The 20,110-nt window shown below is 40.2% G+C and overlaps 1 protein-coding gene across 9 annotated transcripts in view; it reads left to right on the plus strand.

Annotated features, from left to right (window-relative positions):
* MACROD2 (mono-ADP ribosylhydrolase 2) overlaps positions 1 to 20,110 on the plus strand; it is a 2,107,194-nt gene that overhangs the window by 1,927,780 nt on the left and 159,304 nt on the right. For all 9 annotated transcript variants that reach the window (XM_054542042.2, XM_054542043.2, XM_054542044.2 and 6 more), the window contains one exon: positions 18,055 to 18,102. In XM_054542042.2, coding sequence (XP_054398017.2) covers positions 18,055 to 18,102 — 48 coding nt within the window. The remainder of the gene's footprint in view (positions 1 to 18,054; positions 18,103 to 20,110) is intronic.

Below are 20,110 nucleotides of genomic sequence, written 5' to 3' on the forward strand. Positions count from 1 at the left end.
AATGTGCGGGTTTGTTACATAGGTGTACATGTGCCATGTTGGTTTGCTGTACCCATCAACTCGTCATTTACCTTAGGTATTTCTCCTAACACTATCCCTTCCCCAGCCCCCCACCCCCCAACAGGCCCCAGTGTGTGATATTCCCCTCCCTGTGTCCATGTATTCTCATTGTTCAACTCCCACTTATGAGTGAGAACATGCAGTGTTTGGTTTTCTGTCCTTGTGATATTTTGCTGAGAATGATGATTTTCAGCTTCATCCATGTCCCTGCAAAGGACATGAACTCATCCTTTTTTTGGCTGCATAGTATTCCATGGTGTATATGTGCCATATTTTCTTTATCCAGTCTGTTACTGATGGACATTTGGGTTGGTTCCAAGTCTTTGCTATTGTGAATAGTGCCACAATAAACATACGTGTGCATGTCTTTATAGTAGCATGATTTATATTCCTTTGGGTATATACCCAGTAACGGGATGGCTGGGTCAAATGGTATTTCTAGTTCTAGATCCTTAAGGAATCACCACACTGCCTTCCACAATGGTTGAACTAATTTACACTCCCACCAACAGTGTAAAAGCGTTCCTGTTTCTCCACATCCTCTCCAGCATCTGTTGTTTCCTGACTTTTTAATGATCACCATTCTAACTGGCATGAGATGGTATCTCATTGTGGTTTTGAGTTGCATTTCTCTGATGACCAGCAATGATGAGCATTTTTTAATATGTTTCAGACACTCTGTATACAAAGCAATCTGCTTCCTGATTTACCAAATGTGGTAGGCAGAAAAATGTCCCCCACAAAGATATCTACAATCTAAACCCCTGACCCCGTGAATATGTTAGGTGGCATTGCAAAGGGGAAAGTAAGATTGGTGGTAGAGTTAGGGTTGCAGTTAGCTGACCACAGGATAGGAATGTTATTTTGGATTGATTATAGAGGTAGGGTCAATGTCATCAAGAAAGTTCTTAAAATTGAAAGGAAAGCAGAAGAGGGAAGCCAGAAGGAGCTGTGACTGTGGAAGAATGTTCAGAGAATTGCACCGTTGCTGGCTTTGAAGATGGAGGAAGAGGGCCGTGAGCTAAGGAACGTGGGCATTTCTAGAAGCTGGAAAAGCAAGGAAACAGATTCTTTCCTGGAGCCTCCAGAAAGGAAAGCAGCCTAGCTGATATGTTGATTTTAGTCTAGTTCAACCCATGTGGGACTTCCGACCTACAGAATTGTAAGGTAATAAGTTTGTGTTGTTAGTAGAAATATGTTACAACAGTAATAGAAAACTAATACACCAGTCATCTGTGCATAAGTAAAAGAAACACAAGAGAAACTTCTTACCCAGTCTGAATTGTACATTTTTCCCCCAAATGATACATTCAATGTAGAGAAAAACTAGAGTAAAAGAATTCAGTATTTTCTTTAATTATGAATGTTTACAAGTACATGGCACATTTGTGTACTTTTAATGTGCAGATCACATTGATGTGTAGAATTCTACAAGACATGCTCTCTATAATGTAACATAAATGAGTTAACTGCCTTCTTAGGAAATAGGTGCTAACCATTTCCACTTGATGGGCCTCAAAAGCTGCAAACACATTTTGCCTTCAATGAAAATCCAGTGAAGTGTTGCTGTAACCAAGCAACCTGAATGCAGGAACAAGCAGCCGGCAGAGACAGAAAGCAATCTGTCCCTTCCAACGGAGGGGAGTGTGCAGTGAGTGTAGCAAATGCTGATAAACAGCAGAACAAATGAAGACCTGGGAACATGAGCCTTGGCTAAGCAGAGTTTGATCTCATTAGGAAGTTCTGGTAAAACAGACACAACTAAATGCTAGTTGGAGAAGGGAGGGAGGATGTTGTAGTCATCTTTATAGAGACCCCTGCAGGGTGCTTTTGAAAGACCATTCAAACATTCTGGGTAGACTGGTTTTGGTTCTTAAGTTGAAAACATTGAGGCAAATGCAGGGGAAAAAAAAGTCTTTTGAGGAATAATATATAAATAAAGTAATTCTTAAGTAGGCACAGAAGTAAGAATAAAGACAAAAATAAACAATAGGGAAACTAAAATTTCTACAAACTATATTCCACTTTATGTATGGACCTGACTTTTATTGTCAGCCACATGTCATATATATATATATATATTACACTTTAAGTTCTAGGGTACATGGGCACAACGTGCAGGTTTGTTACATATGTATACATGTGCCATGTTGGTGTGCTGCACCCATTAACTCGTCATTTAGCATTAAGTATATCTCCTAAAGCTATCCCTCCCCCTGCTCCCCACCCCACAACAGGCCCCGGTGTGTGATGTTCCCATTCCTGTGTCCAAGTGTTCTCATTGTTCAATTCCCACCTATGAGTGAGAACATGGGGTGTTTGGTTTTTTGTCCTTGCAATAGTTTGCTGAGAATGATGGTTTCCAGCTTCATCCATGTCCCTCCAAAGGACATGAACTCATCTTTTTTATGGCTGCATAGTATTCCATGGTGTATATATGCCACATTTTCTTAATCCAGTCTATCATTGTTAGACATTTGGGTTGGTTCCAAGTCTTTGCTATTGTGAATAGTGCCGCAATAAACATACGTGTGCATGTCTTTATAGTAGCATGATTTATAGTCCTTTGGGTATATACCCAGTAATGGGATGGCTGGGTCAAATGGTATTTCTAGTTCTAGATCCCTGAGGAATCGCCACACTGACTTCCACAAGGGTTGAACTAGTTTACAGTCCCACCAACAGTGTAAAAGTGTTCCTATCTCTCCACATCCTCTCCAGCACCTGTTTCCTGACTTTTTAATGATTGCCATTCTAACTGGTGTGAGATGGTATCTCATTGTGGTTTTGATTTGCATTTCTCTGATGGCCAGTGATGATGAGCATTTTTTCATGTGTCTGTTGGTCAGCCACATGTCTTTGAAGAGTTGTCTTTCTCCCTCACTTGCTGGTCACTCCATAATCCACTGCAATAATGTGACTGTCTCTACCTTCCTACTGCAACCACCCTTGTTAAGGTTATTAGAACCTTTTTGATGGCTAGAGTGTGGGAACTGAAACCATTGCATATATGATTACATGACCCTTTAGAGCCCTTCTCACCTTGGACTGGGCACTCTTTATCCTGGCGACTGCTCTGCCATCTTGTCTTCCTGACAGTCATCTGTGTCCGTCCCAGCCCTCTCTGGTGTACTTTCTTGCACACGTCCATCTCCAGCTGGGAGTCTCTCAGGCGTCTTCAACTGAACATATCCAAAATTAAATTCAAAATCTGTTTCTCCACTCCTCAATCCTCCTCTTCCTAAATCCCATATCTCAGTAACTGATGCTATCATGTGCCCAGTTGGGCAAGCCAGAAGCAGCAGCATCAGGCAGTTTTCTAAGCAGTGCCTTTTATTTATTGCTTGATTTATAAAGTAATTAGATTTGAGTGCTCATTTTGGCCAAGGATCACTTGAAGGAAAAAAAAAAATCCCTTTTTTTTAAAAAAAAAAAAGAAAATTTCTCCTGGCTTTATCAATCACCTTCAAAAAGTAGATTTAGCAATTTGTTAGATGCAGTGAGTCTAGGTATTCAACTTAGTGGCAGGAGTCCTACTCAGGGAGGACTCTCCCTTATCGGACATTCTTTGCCTGAAGTTTCTGCTTTGTCAAGTCCTACAAGAAGCCATGAGGATAACGACCTCTTCCCTACTACATAGAAGCCCAAAACAAAGCTTTATCTTTGCTAATAATATTTCTTTTCTCTGCAAATCCAAATTGTTCCTAGAAGCTTTTGGTAATGAAATATTAAAAAGATGAAGAGTACACAAGAAGCCTGTGGTAAGAAATTAAGCTCTAAGGGAGAGAACTTAGAAGCATGTGAAATAAAACCACAGCAGGATTATCGTAATTGTTCTCTTTGACAGACCTGCCCATATGTATGGATTTCCTGAAAATTTGACAAGGGAATTTTATGATCTATTTCAGGTGTCTGTCCATTTTTTTCCCTTGGGAGTGGAGAGGATGCCTTAATAGCTCATAAGGGTAACATTCCCCTTTATAACACCCTCCTTTTCTCATGCCACCCACAGACCTCCCTGAGGCTAGTCTCCATTCATGCTCATGTCTCCTAGCCAATCTAGGAATCCTGGCCATGGACCATGATAATCTTGCCACTCAGCTGCATGGTAGCTGAGTGACTTCAAGCACATAAGAAAGCATACAATATCTTATGAAAAGCATAACTGTTCCTCAAACCCAGCAACCATGTGGCTTGGGCACCTCTTACCACATTAGTGTTAGTGAGACATCACAAGTTAGTTCAGTTGAAATATTGGACATCTACTCTTTTGAAAGATTCTTCTTCAACACACCAATATTGGTGCTTTGGACCAGTGGCTCTCAAACTTCAGTGTGCATGAGTGTCACCTGGAGGGTCCTTTCCCCAGAGCTTTGGATGCAATAGATCTTGAGTGGGACCTGAGAATTTGCATTTCTAACAAGTGTCCAGATGATAGTGGTGCTGCTGGTCCAGAGAGTACACTTTGATAATTACCTTAAATAAAGTTCTACGGGCTTTTCTTTGCTTGTTTTTGTTTATTTCACTTCCTCAAAAGACTGTATTAATTATGGTGGCTCTAGGTAATGGAGTAAGACAAACCTGAAGTCATTCCAAAACCCATAGCATACTTCATTTTCCAAAGAAGTGTGGACTATTTGCTGTTGGGAAATGACAGGTACCTGCTCAGAAGACAAGTATAATAATTAAAACAAAAATCATTCACATTAACTCTGTCTCCAATAAAAGAAGGTGAAATCAATGTTATAGAGCTCAAAGTAGGTTAGACATTTCCTTATGAAGGGGATTCTGAAGTATATAAAGCTAGCTTTTACCCAAAACTTGTTATTCATGAGAAACTAGTTGATTTTCACATATATTTTGTGATCAAAATAAGAACTTCGGTCATATTCATGTGTTTGTGAAGAATGCAACAGGGTAATCTAACACAGGAGATGCAGTGAACAAAAACAGCGTCTATTATGAAATCAACATCAAAGAGGTCCCGTAAGATTAAATGGAGCTTTAGCCTCTGTATGGTCTGTGCCTGGGAAGGAAAGGGGATTTTTCTGGAATTGGCATTTCTGAACACACAGAACAATGCCATCTGATGGATTGCTCTCTATTTTGGAATAGTATTTCTATCACTTTGGTAGAAACCTTTTATTTCATTTTTGTCCTCTAACAAAGAAGTATGATGCTTGGAGAACTGTTTAAAAGGGCTGCAACTCTGTGCCTATGCTCCATCAGTCTCCTAACTACTTTCAAACTTTGAGTGGCATGACTCCCTACTTCTATAGGCTATCACCTTTTTTTAATATTTTTTTGTTCCTAGTTTTGTTAGAAAAATTCTTGCTAGCAATTTGTTGCACAAATACAACTCAAGCAAGCACATTACATAGAATAATGTTGAACTAAAGTAGATTTCATTAATATGTAATGGCACATTAGGTGCTTTGTAGAGCAAAAGGACTCTATGCTTGATTTTAATACAAATAATTGCAAAATATTAAGGCATGTGCTTTATAATTTTCAGTAAATTTGTCTCATAAAAAGTTATCTTTCAAAAGATGGTATGTCACTCCTCTGCTTAAAGTTGTTTAATCACTCTATAATTTTTCAAATAAAGTTTGAATGCTTCAACCTTGTATATTAGTCAGGTTTTTGCAGAGAAAATGAACATATATTAAAATACATGGAGAGAGGTTTATCATAGCGAATGGCCCATATGATTATGAAGGCTGTTAAGTCCCAAGATCTGCAGTTGGCAAGCGTGAGACCCAGGACAGCTCGTGGCATAGTCTCAGTCTGAGTTCAAATGTCTGAGAACCAATGGAACCAACCATGTAGTTGTAGTCTGAATGCTGGCAGGCTTCAGACCCAAGAAGAATTAATGTTTCAGTTTGAATCTGAAGGCAGGAAAAAAACCCCAATGGCCAACTAGTAGAAAGGCAATGAGGCAGGAGGAGTTCCCTCTTACTCTCCAGGGGTCAGCCTTTGTGTTCTCATTAGACCTTCAACTGATTGGATGAGGCTTACTCACATCAGGGAGGGCAATCGGCTCCCATTCAAATTTTATTCTCATTGAGAAACACTCACAGACACACCCAGAATAATGTTTGACCAAATATTTGAGCACTCCGGACCAGTCACCTTGACACATAAAATTAACCATCACTCCTGGCATGGAAGGTCTGTATTATCTAGCCAGAACAGATCGGATTAGTTGCAATTTCTCAGATAACTCTTCCTTTGGCTAGTTTTATTTCCTTAAAAACATCTTGATGGTTCACATCTACATGTTTTCACAGATGTTTTTCCCTCTGCTTGAGTGTGATTACCCTTGTCTTTGTTTCAGTTCCCCAAGAAGCAGATCCTGAAACAAGGACTGAAGTAGAAGTATTTTGGGGCAGCGGGGGTGTGACAGGGAGATGATCCCAGGAAACACCAGTAGGGAAGTGGGGAAGTGAAACAAGCAAAAGCAGGAGGCAATGAGGTTAAGCTGTAAGCCAGTTACCACTGGACAACTGGGGCTCAATCCCAGTAGGAGTGAGGAGACTAAGGGAAATAGTACAGAACATGCTTTGAATTAGGCCACTTGGGAAGCAAGGGAGCTGGGGTACTTATATGCAAATTGTCCATCATTTGAGAAAGGCTGAACGCTAAAGGGTGTTAATTCTCTGGTATTACTTGAATGGGATTCAGCAAGCAGAGAGAGCCCTCAGACAAAGTGATCCAGGAGCTGGTGGCTCAAAGGCAGGCTGGCATGCACTGAATTGTCAAGGAACAAGGAGGTATAGGCAGGACATCCATATCTGGGCATCTACTGTAGCCTTTCTTTTTCCCTACATAACTTTAACTCACTCTTTAAGACTCAGCTGAAGTCTTGCCTCTTCTGGAATGCCTTCATAGACCTTCTCTCTGACTGAGCTGTCTCTTGTATATTTCCCAATACAACTTCTGTTTACCTCCATCAGATAATCTGTTACCTTCTTCTCTGTTGTTTTGCTTTTCTGTATCATCCACTTTGTGAGCTCCTTGAGGGAAAAGATTGCTAACCTGGGGGGAGGAGCCAAGATGGCCGAATAGGAACAGCTCCGGTCTACAGCTCCCAGCGTGAGCGACGCAGAAGACGGGTGATTTCTGCATTTCCATCTGAGGTACCGTGTTCATCTCACTAGGGAGTGCCAGACAGTGGGCGCAGGTCAGTGGGTCCATCAGATAATCTGTTACCTTCTTCTCTGTTGTTTTGCTTTTCTGTATCATCCACTTTGTGAGCTCCTTGAAGGAAAAGATTGCTAACCTGGGGGGAGGAGCCAAGATGGCCGAATAGGAACAGCTCCGGTCTACAGCTCCCAGCGTGAGCGACGCAGAAGACGGGTGATTTCTGCATTTCCATCTGAGGTACCGTGTTCATCTCACTAGGGAGTGCCAGACAGTGGGCGCAGGTCAGTGGGTGAGCACACCGTGCGCCAGCCGAAGCAGGGGCGAGGCATTGCCTCACTCGGGAAGCGCAAGGGGTCAGGGAGTTCCCCTTCCAGGGGTGACAGACGGCACCTGGAAAATCGGGCCACTCCCACCCGAATACTGTGCTTTTCCGACGGGCTTAGGAAACGGTGCCCCAGGAGAGTATAGCCCGCACCTGGCTCAGAGGGTCCTACGCCCACGGAGTCTCACTGATTGCTAGCACAGCAGTCTGAGATCAAGCAGAAAGTCCGCAGCGAGGCTGGGGGAGGGGCGCCCGCCATTGCCCAGGCTCGCTTAGGTAAACAAAGCAGCCGGGAAGCTTGAACTGGGTGGAGCCCACCACAGCTCAAGGAGGCCTGCCTGCCTCTGTAGGCTCCACCTCTGGGGGCAGGGCACAGACAAACAAAAAGACAGCAGTAACCTCTGCAGACTTAAATGTCCCTGTCTGACAGCTGTGAGGAGAGCAGTGGTTCTCCCAGCACGCAGCTGGAGATCTGAGAACGGGCTGACTGCCTCCTCAAGTGGGTCCCTGACCCCTGACCCCCGAGCAGCCTAACTGGGAGGCACCCCCCAGCAGGGGCAGACTGACACCTCACACGGCCGGCCAGGTACTCCAACAGACCTGCAGCTGAGGGTTCTGTCTGTTAGAAGGAAAACTAACAGAAAGGACATCCACACCAAAAACCCATCTGTACTTCACCATCATCAAAGACCAAAAGTAGATAAAACCACAAAGATGGGGAAAAAACAGAGCAGAAAAACTGGAAACTCTAAAAACCAGAGTACCTCTCCTCCTCCAAAGGAACGCAGTTCCTCACCAGCAACGGAACAAAGCTGGACGGAGAATGACTTTGACGAGCTGAGAGAAGAAGGCTTCAGACGATCAAATTACTCCGAGCTACGGGAGGATATTCAATCCAAAGGCAAAGAAGTTGAAAACTTTGAAAAAAATTTAGAAGAATGTATAACTAGAATAACCAATACAGAGAAGTGCTTAAAGGAGCTGATGGAGCTGAAAACCAAGGCTCGAGAACTACGTGAAGAATGCAGAAGCCTCAGGAGCCGATGCGATCAAATGGAAGAAAGGGTATCAGCCCTGGAAGATGAAATGAATGAAATGAAGCGAGAAGGGAAGTTTAGAGAAAAAAGAATAAAAAGAAACGAGCAAAGCCTCCAAGAAATGTGGGACTATGTGAAAAGACCAAATCTACGTCTGATTGGTGTACCTGAAAGTGATGGGGAGAATGGAAACAAGTTGGAAAACACTCTGCAGGATATTATCCAGGAGAACTTCCCTAATCTAGCAAGGCAGGCCAACATTCAGATTCAGGAAATACAGAGAACGCCACAAAGATACTCTTCGAGAAGAGCAACTCCAAGACACATAATTGTCAGATTCACCAAAGTTGAAATGAAGGAAAAAATGTTAAGGGCAGCCAGAGAGAAAGGACGGGTTACCATCAAAGGGAAGCCCATCAGACTAACAGCGGATCTGTCGGCAGAAACCCTACAAGCCAGAAGAGAGTGGGGGCCAATATTCAACATTCTTAAAGAAAAGAATTTTCAACCCAGAATTTCATATCCTGCCAAACTAAGCTTCATAAGTGAAGGAGAAATAAAATACTTTACAGACAAGCAAATGCTGAGAGATTTTGTCACCACCAGGCCTGCCCTAAAAGAGCTCTTGAAGGAAGCGCTAAACATGGAAAGGTACAACCGGTACCAGCCACTGCAAAATCATGCCAAAATGTAAAGACCATCGAGACTAGGAAGAGACTGCATCAACTAACGAGCAAAACATCGAGCTAACATCATAATGACAGGATCAAATTCACACATAACAATATTAACTTTAAATGTAAATGGACTAAATGGTCCAATTAAAAGACACAGACTGGCAAATTGGATAAAGACTCAAGACCCATCAGTGTGCTGTATTCAGGAAACCCATCTCACATGCAGAGACACACATAGGCTCAAAATAAAAGGATGGAGGAAGATCTACGAAGCAAATGGAAAACAAAAAAAGGCAGGGGTTGCAATCCTAGTCTCTGATAAAACAGACTTTAAACCAACAAAGATCAAAAGAGACAAAGAAGGCCATTACATAATGGTAAAGGGATTAATTCAACAAGAAGAGCTAACTATCCTAAATATATATGCACCCAATACAGGAGCACCCAGATTCATAAAGCAAGTCCTGAGTGACCTACAAAGAGACTTAGACTCCCACACATTAATAATGGGAGACTTTAACACCCCACTCTCAACATTAGACAGATCAACGAGACAGAAAGTCAACAAGGATACCTAGGAATTGAACTCAGCTCTGCACCAAGCAGACCTAATAGATATCTACAGAACTCTCCACCCCAAATCAACAGAATATACATTTTTTTCAGCATCACACCACACCTATTCCAAAATTGACCATATCCTTGGAAGTAAAGCTCTCCTCAATAAATGTAAAAGAACAGAAATTGTAACAAACTGTCTCTCAGATCACAGTGCAATCAAGCTAGAACTCAGGATTAAGAATCTCACTCAAAACTGCTCAACTACGTGGAAACTGAACAACCTGCTCCTGAATGACTACTGGGTACATAACGAAATGAAGGCAGAAATAAAGATGTTCTTTGAAACCAACGAGAACCAAGACACAACATACCAGAATCTCTGGGATGCATTCAAAGCAGTGTGTAGAGGGAAATTTATAGCACTAAATGCCCACAAGAGAAAGCAGGAAAGATCCAAAATTGACACCCTAACATCACAATTAAAAGAACTAGAAAAGCAAGAGCAAACACATTCAAAAGCTAGCAGAAGGCAAGAAATAACTAAAATCAGAGCAGAACTGAAGGAAATAGAGACACAAAAAACCCTTCAAAAAATAAATGAATCTGGGAGCTGGTTTTTTGAAAGGATCAACAAAATTGATAGACCGCTAGCAAGATTAATAAAGAAAAAAAGAGAGAAGAATCAAATAGATGCAATAAAAAATGATAAAGGGGATATCACCACCGATCCCACAGAAATACAAACTACCATCAGAGAATATTACAAACACCTCTATGCAAATAAACTAGAAAATCTAGAAGAAATGGATAAATTCCTCAACACATACACCCTCCCAAGACTAAACCAGGAAGAAGTTGAATCTCTGAATAGACCAATAACAGGAGCTGAAATTGTGGCAATAATCAATAGCTTACCAACCAAAAAAAGTCCAGGACCAGATGGGTTCACAGCCGAATTCTACCAGAGGTACAAGGAGGAGCTGGTACCATTCCTTCTGAAACTATTCCAATCAATAGAAAAAGAGGGAATCCTCCCTAACTCATTTTATGAGGCCAGCATCATCCTGATACCAAAGCCTGGCAGAGACACAACAAAAAAAGAGAATTTTAGACCAATATCCTTGATGAACATTGATGCAAAAATCCTCAATAAAATACTGGCAAACAGAATCCAGCAGCACATCAAAAAGCTTATCCACCATGATCAAGTGGGCTTCATCCCTGGGATGCAAGGCTGGTTCAATATACGCAAATCAATAAATGTAATCCAGCATATAAACAGAACCAAAGACAAAAACCACATGATTATCTCAATAGATGCAGAAAAGGCCTTTGACAAAATTCAACAACCCTTCATGCTAAAAACTCTCAATAAATTAGGAATTGATGGGACGTATCTCAAAATAATAAGAGCTATTTATGACAAACCCACAGCCAATATCATACTGAATGGGCAAAAACTGGAAGCATTCCCTTTGAAAACTGGCACAAGACAGGGATGCCCTCTCTCGCCACTTCTATTCAACATAGTGTTGGAAGTTCTGGCCAGGGCAATTAGGCAGGAGAAGGAAATCAAGGGTATTCAATTAGGAAAAGAGGAAGTCAAATTGTCCCTGTTTGCAGATGACATGATAGTATATCTAGAAAACCCCATTGTCTCAGCCCAAAATCTCCTTAAGCTGATAAGCAACTTCAGCAAAGTCTCAGGATACAAAATCAATGTGCAAAAATCACAAGCATTCTTATACATCAATAACAGACAAACAGAGAGCCAAATCATGAGTGAACTCCCATTCACAATTGCTTCAAAGAGAATAAAATACCTGGGAATCCAACTTACAAGGGATGTGAAAGACCTCTTCAAGGAGAACTACAAACCACTGCTCAATGAAATAAAAGAGGATACAAACAAATGGAAGAACATTCCATGCTCACGGGTAGGAAGAATCAATATCATGAAAATGGCCATCCTTCCCAAGGTAATTTACAGATTCAATGCCATCCCCATCAAGCTACCAATGACTTTCTTCACAGAATTGGAAAAAACTACTTTAAAGTTCATATGGAACCAAAAAAGAGCCCGCATCGCCAAGTCAATCCTAAGCCAAAAGAACAAAGCTGGAGGCATCACGCTACCTGACTTCAAACTATACTACAAGGCTACAGTAACCAAAACAGCATGGTACTGGTACCAAAACAGAGATATAGATCAATGGAACAGAACAGAGCCGTCAGAAATAATGCCACATATCTACAACCATCTGATCTTTGACAAACCTGAGAAAAACAAGAAATGGAGAAAGGATTCCCTATTTAATAAATGGTGCTGGGAAAACTGGCTAGCCATATGTAGAAAGCTGAAACTGGATCCCTTCCTTACACCTTATACAAAAATCAATTCAAGATGGATTAAAGACTTAAATGTTAGACCTAAAACCATAAAAACCCTAGAAGAAAACCTAGGCAATACCATTCAGGACATAGGCATGGGCAAGGACTTCATGTCTAAAACACCAAAAGCAATGGCAACAAAAGCCAAAATTGACAAATGGGATCTAATTAAACTAAAGAGCTTCTGCACAGCAAAGGAAACTACCATCAGAGTGAACAGGCAACCTACAAAATGGGAGAACATTTTCGCAACCTACTCATCTGACAAAGGGCTAATATCCAGAATCTACAATGAACTCCAACAAATTTACAAGAAAAAAACAAACAACCCCATCAAAAAGTGGGCGAAGGACATGAACAGACACTTCCCAAAAGAAGACATTTATGCAGCCAAAAGACACATGAAAAAATGCTCACCATCACTGGCCATCAGAGAAATGCAAATCAAAACCACAATGAGATACCATCTCACACCAGTTAGAATGGCGATCATTAAAAAGTCAGGAAACAACAGGTGCTGGAGAGGATGTGGAGAAATAGGAACACTTTTACACTGTTGGTGGGACTGTAAACTAGTTCAACTCTTGTGGAAGTCAGTGTGGCGATTCCTCAGGGATCTAGAACTAGAAATTCCATTCGACCCAGCCATCCCATTACTGGGTATATACCCAAAGGACTATAAATCATGCTGCTATAAAGACACATGCACACGTATGTTTATTGCGGCATTATTCACAATAGCAAAGACTTGGAACCAACCCAAATGTCCAACAATGATAGACTGGATTAAGAATATGTGGCACATCTACACCATGGAATACTATGCAGCCATAAGAAATGATGAGTTCATGTCCTTTGTAGGGACATGGATGAAATTGGAAATCATCATTCTCAGTAAACTATCGCAAGAACAAAAAACCAAACACCGCATATTCTCACTCATAGGTGGGAATTGAACAATGAGAACACATGGACACAGGAAGGGGAACATCACACTTCAGGGACTGTTGTGGGTTGGGGGGAGGGGGGAGGGATAACATTGGGAGATATACCTAATGCTAGATGATGAGTTGGTGGGTGCAATGCACCAGCATGGCACATGTATACATATGTAACTTACCTGCACATTGCGCACATGTACCATAAAACCTAAAGTATAATAATAATAATAATAATAATAATGATAATAATAATAATTACAATAAAAGAAAAAAAAAAAAAAAAGATTGCTAACCTGTATCTTCATAATGGGTACACAAGGTAGAGCTCAAGAAGTGGTTATTTGACTAGCAAAAATAGTTATAAAAATGACATAATAATGTAATCACTCAATGGGTTCTTCTTGCCCACTGCACAGATAAAACTAATTCAGTGAGACAGCAGTATTGCAGTAGAGAAAGAGTTTAATTAATGCAGGGCTAGCCAAGCAGAGGACAGAAATTTATTACTCAAATCAGTCTCCCAAAAAGCTTGGAGGCTACGAGTTTTATGGACAACAGGCAGGGGTCTAGGGATAGGCTGTCCTCATGCACTGAGTCAGCCTCTGGATACGGGCCATGGGACCAGTTGAGTAATGAAGCAAAGGTCCCAGTGGAGTCAGTCAGTTGCCAGAATGCAAAAGTCTCAAAAACATCTCAAAAGACCAACCTTAGGTTCTAGAACAGTGAAGTTATCTATTAGAGCAATTGTAGAGGTTACACATCTTGGGACCTCTGGAACAATGGCTGGTTATTGTTTAACTGTGCCTACATCTTAGTAGAATTCAGGCATCTCTCATAATCGTGACCCTGGGGCCTTTCATTAGTTTTACAAAGGCAGCTTCAGTCCCCAAACAAGGAAGAGATAGTTTTGAGAAGGGCTATTATCATTCTTGCTTTTAGGTTAAACTATAAACTAAATTCCTTCCAAAGTTGGCTTGGGCTATACCCAGAAATGAACAAGAACAGCTTGTGAGGTTAGAAGCAAGATGGGGTCTGCTGTGTCAAATTTCTTTCATTGTCATACTTTTTCTATGTCAGATTTCTCTCATTGTCACAATTTTTGCAAAGGTGGTCTCAATAATAGCAATAATCAGTATTTATTGAATGGTCATTCTGTGTAACCACTTGACATATAATCCTAACCCTAAGAAGTTGATAATTTTATTATCCCTATTTTTCAGATGAGGAAACTGACATATAGGTTTTATGTTATTTGGGGGCCAAAAGATAACTTCCCCTTTGCCCTCTGAAAGTTCACTAAAAATAAGCTGACGAAAGGCAGGTTAATAGCAGAAAAGGCATACAAAATTATTTTAACATGCATAAGCATGGGGGAATCGCATAAGAATGATTATCCACTAGCTAAATTGGGCACAGAAGCTTATATCTTCTTCTTCATAGGGGAGTGGATAGATGGGGAAAGTAGACAATCTTTTGAGGAGCGATAAATGATTATTAGGGAGAATGAATGGACCCAGGAGACAGAAATTAACTTGTAAATTATTCTCTTTGGAATTTGAATGAGCCCAAGAGGCAGGCATTATCTTGTGAAAAACATCTGTCCAGGTGTGGTTACATTCTCAGCTTTCTTTTCTGCAATAGATAATGAGATTTCAGGGAGAGGATGGAAGGCAATTGTGTTCCTTTTTTGGGGCTACTGTTTCTAAATAGATAAGGGAACTGCAGAGAAAATCTTCACCCCATGCTTTGGGAGAGACAAGGGATTGAGAGATGGTAGTGAGGGGAAGGTCCCTCATATTTCAGGGTGAAATATTCTGGTATTCTTCTTACCCAAGATTTGCATAGTTATATGTGGTTTCTCCTGGAAGTAAACTGAACAAGTCTGAGTCCAGACTCTGGACAGACTCTTAACCACTGTATGACTAGATCAGTGCATGAGTGAAATGAACGAATGAATAATAACCCCAAGCCTGATCCTTCCACACATGGGAGTCATTCTGGGGATGATGTTATCAGGACAGTCTATGTAGTTCAAATATTAGCTTCAATGTTATGTTCTACATACAAGAAGACTTCCAAGTAGCTTAACTACTGAAGTATCAATCCTTCCTCTGACACCTTTTTAATAGCATTGACTACCATATGTTGGAATGTATTTGCATGTCTTGATTTCTTTACTACTGACAAGATTCTTAAAAAACAAAACAAACCAAAATAAAAAAAAAAAACTGCTTAAGTTTCTATTCATCTTGGTGTTTTCTACAGCCCCAAACATAAAGCCTTGTACACAATAGCCTAACCAATGAGTGTTTGCCAGGTGAATAATGGAAACATAAGTGACAAGCAAAGGGATCTTTGACTCTTCCTTTATTTTTCCCCAGAAACTGTAGAGACTCTTTTTTTATCTCTCTCTCTGAGATTCCAGAAAGTCTGTTGTCATACAGATTTTAGATGGCTCTGTAAAATAAAATTATATTTAAAGATATTAAGTTCAGGGAAGAATCTATGAAGTTTACTTTGTAACATTTTGGTAATCATTTGGTTAGAAAATTATATTTCTAAGAAATTGGTATTCTTCCTTCCAAAACTGCATTCATAGAATGAATTAAAAAAATTATGTAGAAAATCATCAATGTTTCTAAAATATTTCCATGGTAAAAAAAAATTACTTCTTTAAAAGTTAACTATAGTTATCAAGAATTGCCTTTCTAAAACCTCAAATGAAAGGCATTTTCTCTTTCCACTGACTAATAAATCTCTAATCATCACTGATAATCAATTCTTAGAAGACGGCCAGACTGAGTAAATTTGACTGGGATGACTAAATTACAAAGCACATATATAGGAGAAAGTTGCAAATCTTCACTGACTTCCCATTATTTACAAAGGATCATATAGCTAATATGTATAAAACACATAGAAAATAATATAAATTTAATTCAGTGGACATTTATTGATTCTAGTATATAAAATGAATGGCATTAAGTGCCAAGGAATATACAGGAACAGAAGACCTGGTCTCCATCTTTGCAGAATTTATGATCTGGAGATGGATATTTGAAAGAGAGACAAATTAACAAGTAGACTGTGTGATTTTATTACAATAACAGCTAATATTTAGCACTTAACAATGTTTCAGTAGCTGTCCTAGTGCTTTACATGGCATTATCTCATTTAATCCTTAGGAAAGCTCTGTGTAGTAGGCATTATTATTATCCCACTATACAGCTGATGAACCTGAAGCTCAGGAAGATCCAGGTAACTTCTTCAAGATCACATGCCCAGGGGATGGATGGGTGGAGGAGCCAGGATGCAAACCTAAGCCCATGTGTATTTAAAGTCCATACCAAGAAGGCAGTAAAAATAAGGTACATCAAAGAGCACATGGTTCATTCAAACTTGGGGAAATCAGATGCTATGGCGCCTAAGCTTGCACTTGAAGGATGAAGGTGAATAGAGAGGGAGAAGGGCATTGCTAGCAAGACCAAGGCAGGTAGAGGAAGCTGAGGGAGACCTTGAGAGATCAGAGTTAAGTGTTGCCATCCATGTGGGTGGTATCATGCATGTAACAGAGGAGGTGAAACTAAGAAAAGTGTTTGGAACCAGTTATCATTGGCCTTGAGTGTTATCAGGAAGAGTCTAGACTTTTCTCATTAGGCAGAGGGCAGTCACTGAACTGTTGTGAACCAGATCAGAGCTGTATTTTAAGACTGATTTGGCAGTCACGTGTAAAAGGAGTGAGATACAGGAGAGAGAAAAAGAGAGGAGCAGTTAGGAAACTGCTAAAATAGCTAAGGCAAATGGCACTGGGAGTCTGAATTTGTACTGCAATAATGTGAGGAGAGAGGACCAAACATAGAAACAGGAGAAGATTTGGCACTAGCTGATATTTTAGTCCATTTGGGCTGCTGTAACAAAATATCATAGACTCGGTGGCTTATAAGCAACAGAAGTTTATTTCTGACAGTTCTGGAGGCTGGAAGTCCAAGATCAAGGTGCTGGCAGATTTGGTGTCTGGTGAGGGCCCTCTTCCTCATAGAGAGCCATCTTTTCCCTGTGTCCATGCATGGAGGAAGGGGTGAGAGGTCTCTCTTAGGTCTCTTTTATAAAGACACTAATCCCATCCACATGGGCTCTGCCCTAATGATCTAGTCACCTTCCAAAGGCCTTACCTTCTAATCACCATCACCTTGGAGGTTAAGATTAAGCATATGAATTTTGGGGGATACAGATATTCAGAACATAGCACTGGATGTGGGGAGCATAAGGAGAGAGATGACAGTGTCTCAGAAGTTCAAAAGAGCAAGCGTGTCATCTATAGTGCAGAGGAATCACATGTCCTTGTCCAGTTAAAAGGGATTATAATGGGAGATGAGGGGAGCTAAATGGGGATGGTGCAACTGGTGGGACACTTGAAGGCACATGAGTGAAGGTTGGAATTTCCAAATGCAGCAAAGCAGCACTTTTCATGGTGTGGTGCGGGGATTTGACACATGTCGGTCTATGACCAAATAATGATGTCCATACTTCTCAGATACTTGAAGTGAGCATGCAGACCTTTAACAAAGTTAGAACATGTGGCATTTAAAGTCTGTGATTTTTAATTTTGAGCGATTGAAATGACTGAAGTGACCATATATAATTTCTATAAGTAAAACAAACGATTGCATATATAGTTTGTTATAAATATAACAATTTTTAAAAGGAAATGTAAACTCTAGGTTTTAAATTGTTCATTAATGTGTATACTTTCTTCTTAGCATGATAATAATAAGACAACAGAAATGCATGCTTTAACAGTCTCTTATCTCCTGATCTGTTATCCCTTTCTTTGATTTTTTAAATTAATCCATCTGGAACATTCTTGTGTTTCCCACTTTCATGTAAGTATTTCTTTATTTTTTCCTATTTTTTAACAGACGATAATAATGAAGAAGAAGAGGATGTTGAAATGAAAGAAGATTCAGGTATTAAATTCATACTTTTATTACTAGGGGGTGGGTAGGGGTCATTTTGTTGTTTATGTACACTTCATATTTTCTCAACAAAAGACAAAATAAGATTAATAAAATAGAAATATATGCTCAGTGTTATAAAATTAAAAAGTAGTTGTTCTAACACTTAAGGTTAATGCAGTTGCTGTGTTTAAGGAATAAATTTGACCTTGAGTTTCCTGACAGCGAAGGTAAAAATGGAACATGATGTTGTAGTTAATACAGTTATATAATAAATCACCCCCAAAACTTAGAGTAAGCTGAAAACAACCACTTCTTATGCTCATGAGCACAGCAGAGATAACTTAATCATCCTGTTCACAAGGTTTGGGGCTCAGCAGGAAGATTCAACAGCTGGGAGCTGGGACCATCTGAAGAGTCACTCACTTGTCTGTCTAGTGATTGATCTCAACTGTCAGCTAAAATCTTAGCTGGGACAACTTCCTAAAACACTTGTTCATGGCCACCTTTATGTAGCCTGGGCTTCCTCAAAGCATGGCGGCCAACTTCCAAAATGAGCTTCTCCTGGAAAAAGGGAGACACGGCATTCTCAGGCTTAGACATTCCATTGCATCACTCCATGTAATTCATTCTTTGGAATAGTCACAAGCCTGCCAAAATTCAAGAGGAAATGAAAATGAACTCAATCTCTTTTGGGGAGTGGTTCTATGGAGTGTGTAAGACTGAAAATATTGCTGTGGCCATCTTTGGAAAATATACTTTCCACATACTATATTTTGTTCTCATTATCAGAATTGAGATGCATGCCAACTCCTCAACAAAGCCCAGCTGTTATGAGGAAAATCTAGTGGTTAAATGCACAGGTTATGGCCTAAGGTAGCCATTCCATGTGTCTTTGATAATAAAGGCATAAATCAGTAGACCTGAATTCAATTCTAGCTATATCAATTATTGACCTTAGGCAAATGTCATTTTCTATAAGCTTCAGTTTACAATTCTGGGGACAATAATTCTTACCATACAGTTTTGTTTGGAGAATTAAATCTGATAACATACCTAAAGTTTCATACAGTGCTTGGACCATAGGAAAGATTCAGTAAATTATTGCTTTTTTCTTTCTCATTCTAACAAATATTAGAGGATATAGAGCTTAATTCTATGATTAAAAGCTCCTTGTTCCTCATTTTGGCAGTCACAGTGTTCTGACCGTGAAAGAGGTATCTCAGAGGCCCTAATTTTGTGTTGCTTCTCATTTGATGCCAGAATTCCCTACAAATCACTGACAGGCTCAGTCTGGGCAGCTCCACCAGCAGGGAGCTCTTTAAATTCTGATGCATTTGATCTCATTACATGAGGTTTGATCGGTGTGGTCCTTCTCTATGTTAAGTTATATCTCTCTCCCTCCCCGGACAGCCCACTATCTTCAAGGGGAAATAACACCAGTTTCTTTTCTTCATAAAAGTTCATTGGAACAAGGATTGTAGCTTCTATTTACTCTTCTCCAGTCCAAATATGTCTGATTCCTAAGGTTTCCTTGGACTTCCAAATGCAGTGGATTCAGAGGGCATGAGAAGTAGAAGCAGAATCTAAAAGTCAGGAGCAGGAATAAAGGAGGTAGAAGAGGAACTGTAGCAGTGGCTGTTGGTGCCCTACTTATGTCTCCTTAGTGCTTGCTGTTATTTTATAGCACCAACAGCTTTCCAAGGAAAGTCCTTATGACTCTCTGCTGAGTGCTTTATTTGTCCTGGCAGCAAACTCAAAGCACCAGAGAGTTAATTTCTCTGGAGCAGCCCTCAACCAATAATAGACAGGAGTTGGTTGATTAATACCCACATCTGACTCATGTTCTATTCTAATGCTGTCTAGTAGAAACATAATGTGAGCCTCAAATGTGAGCCTCATGTATAATTTTAGATTTTCTAGTAGCCACATTGAACAAAGTGAAAGGAAGAACGTAAAACTAACTTTAACAATATTTTGTATAACACAATAATCCAAAACATTATCATTTCAATGTATA

The sequence above is a fragment of the Pongo abelii genome, chromosome 21 (assembly GCF_028885655.2).
Source record: "Pongo abelii isolate AG06213 chromosome 21, NHGRI_mPonAbe1-v2.0_pri, whole genome shotgun sequence".
NCBI lineage: Eukaryota > Metazoa > Chordata > Mammalia > Primates > Hominidae > Pongo > Pongo abelii.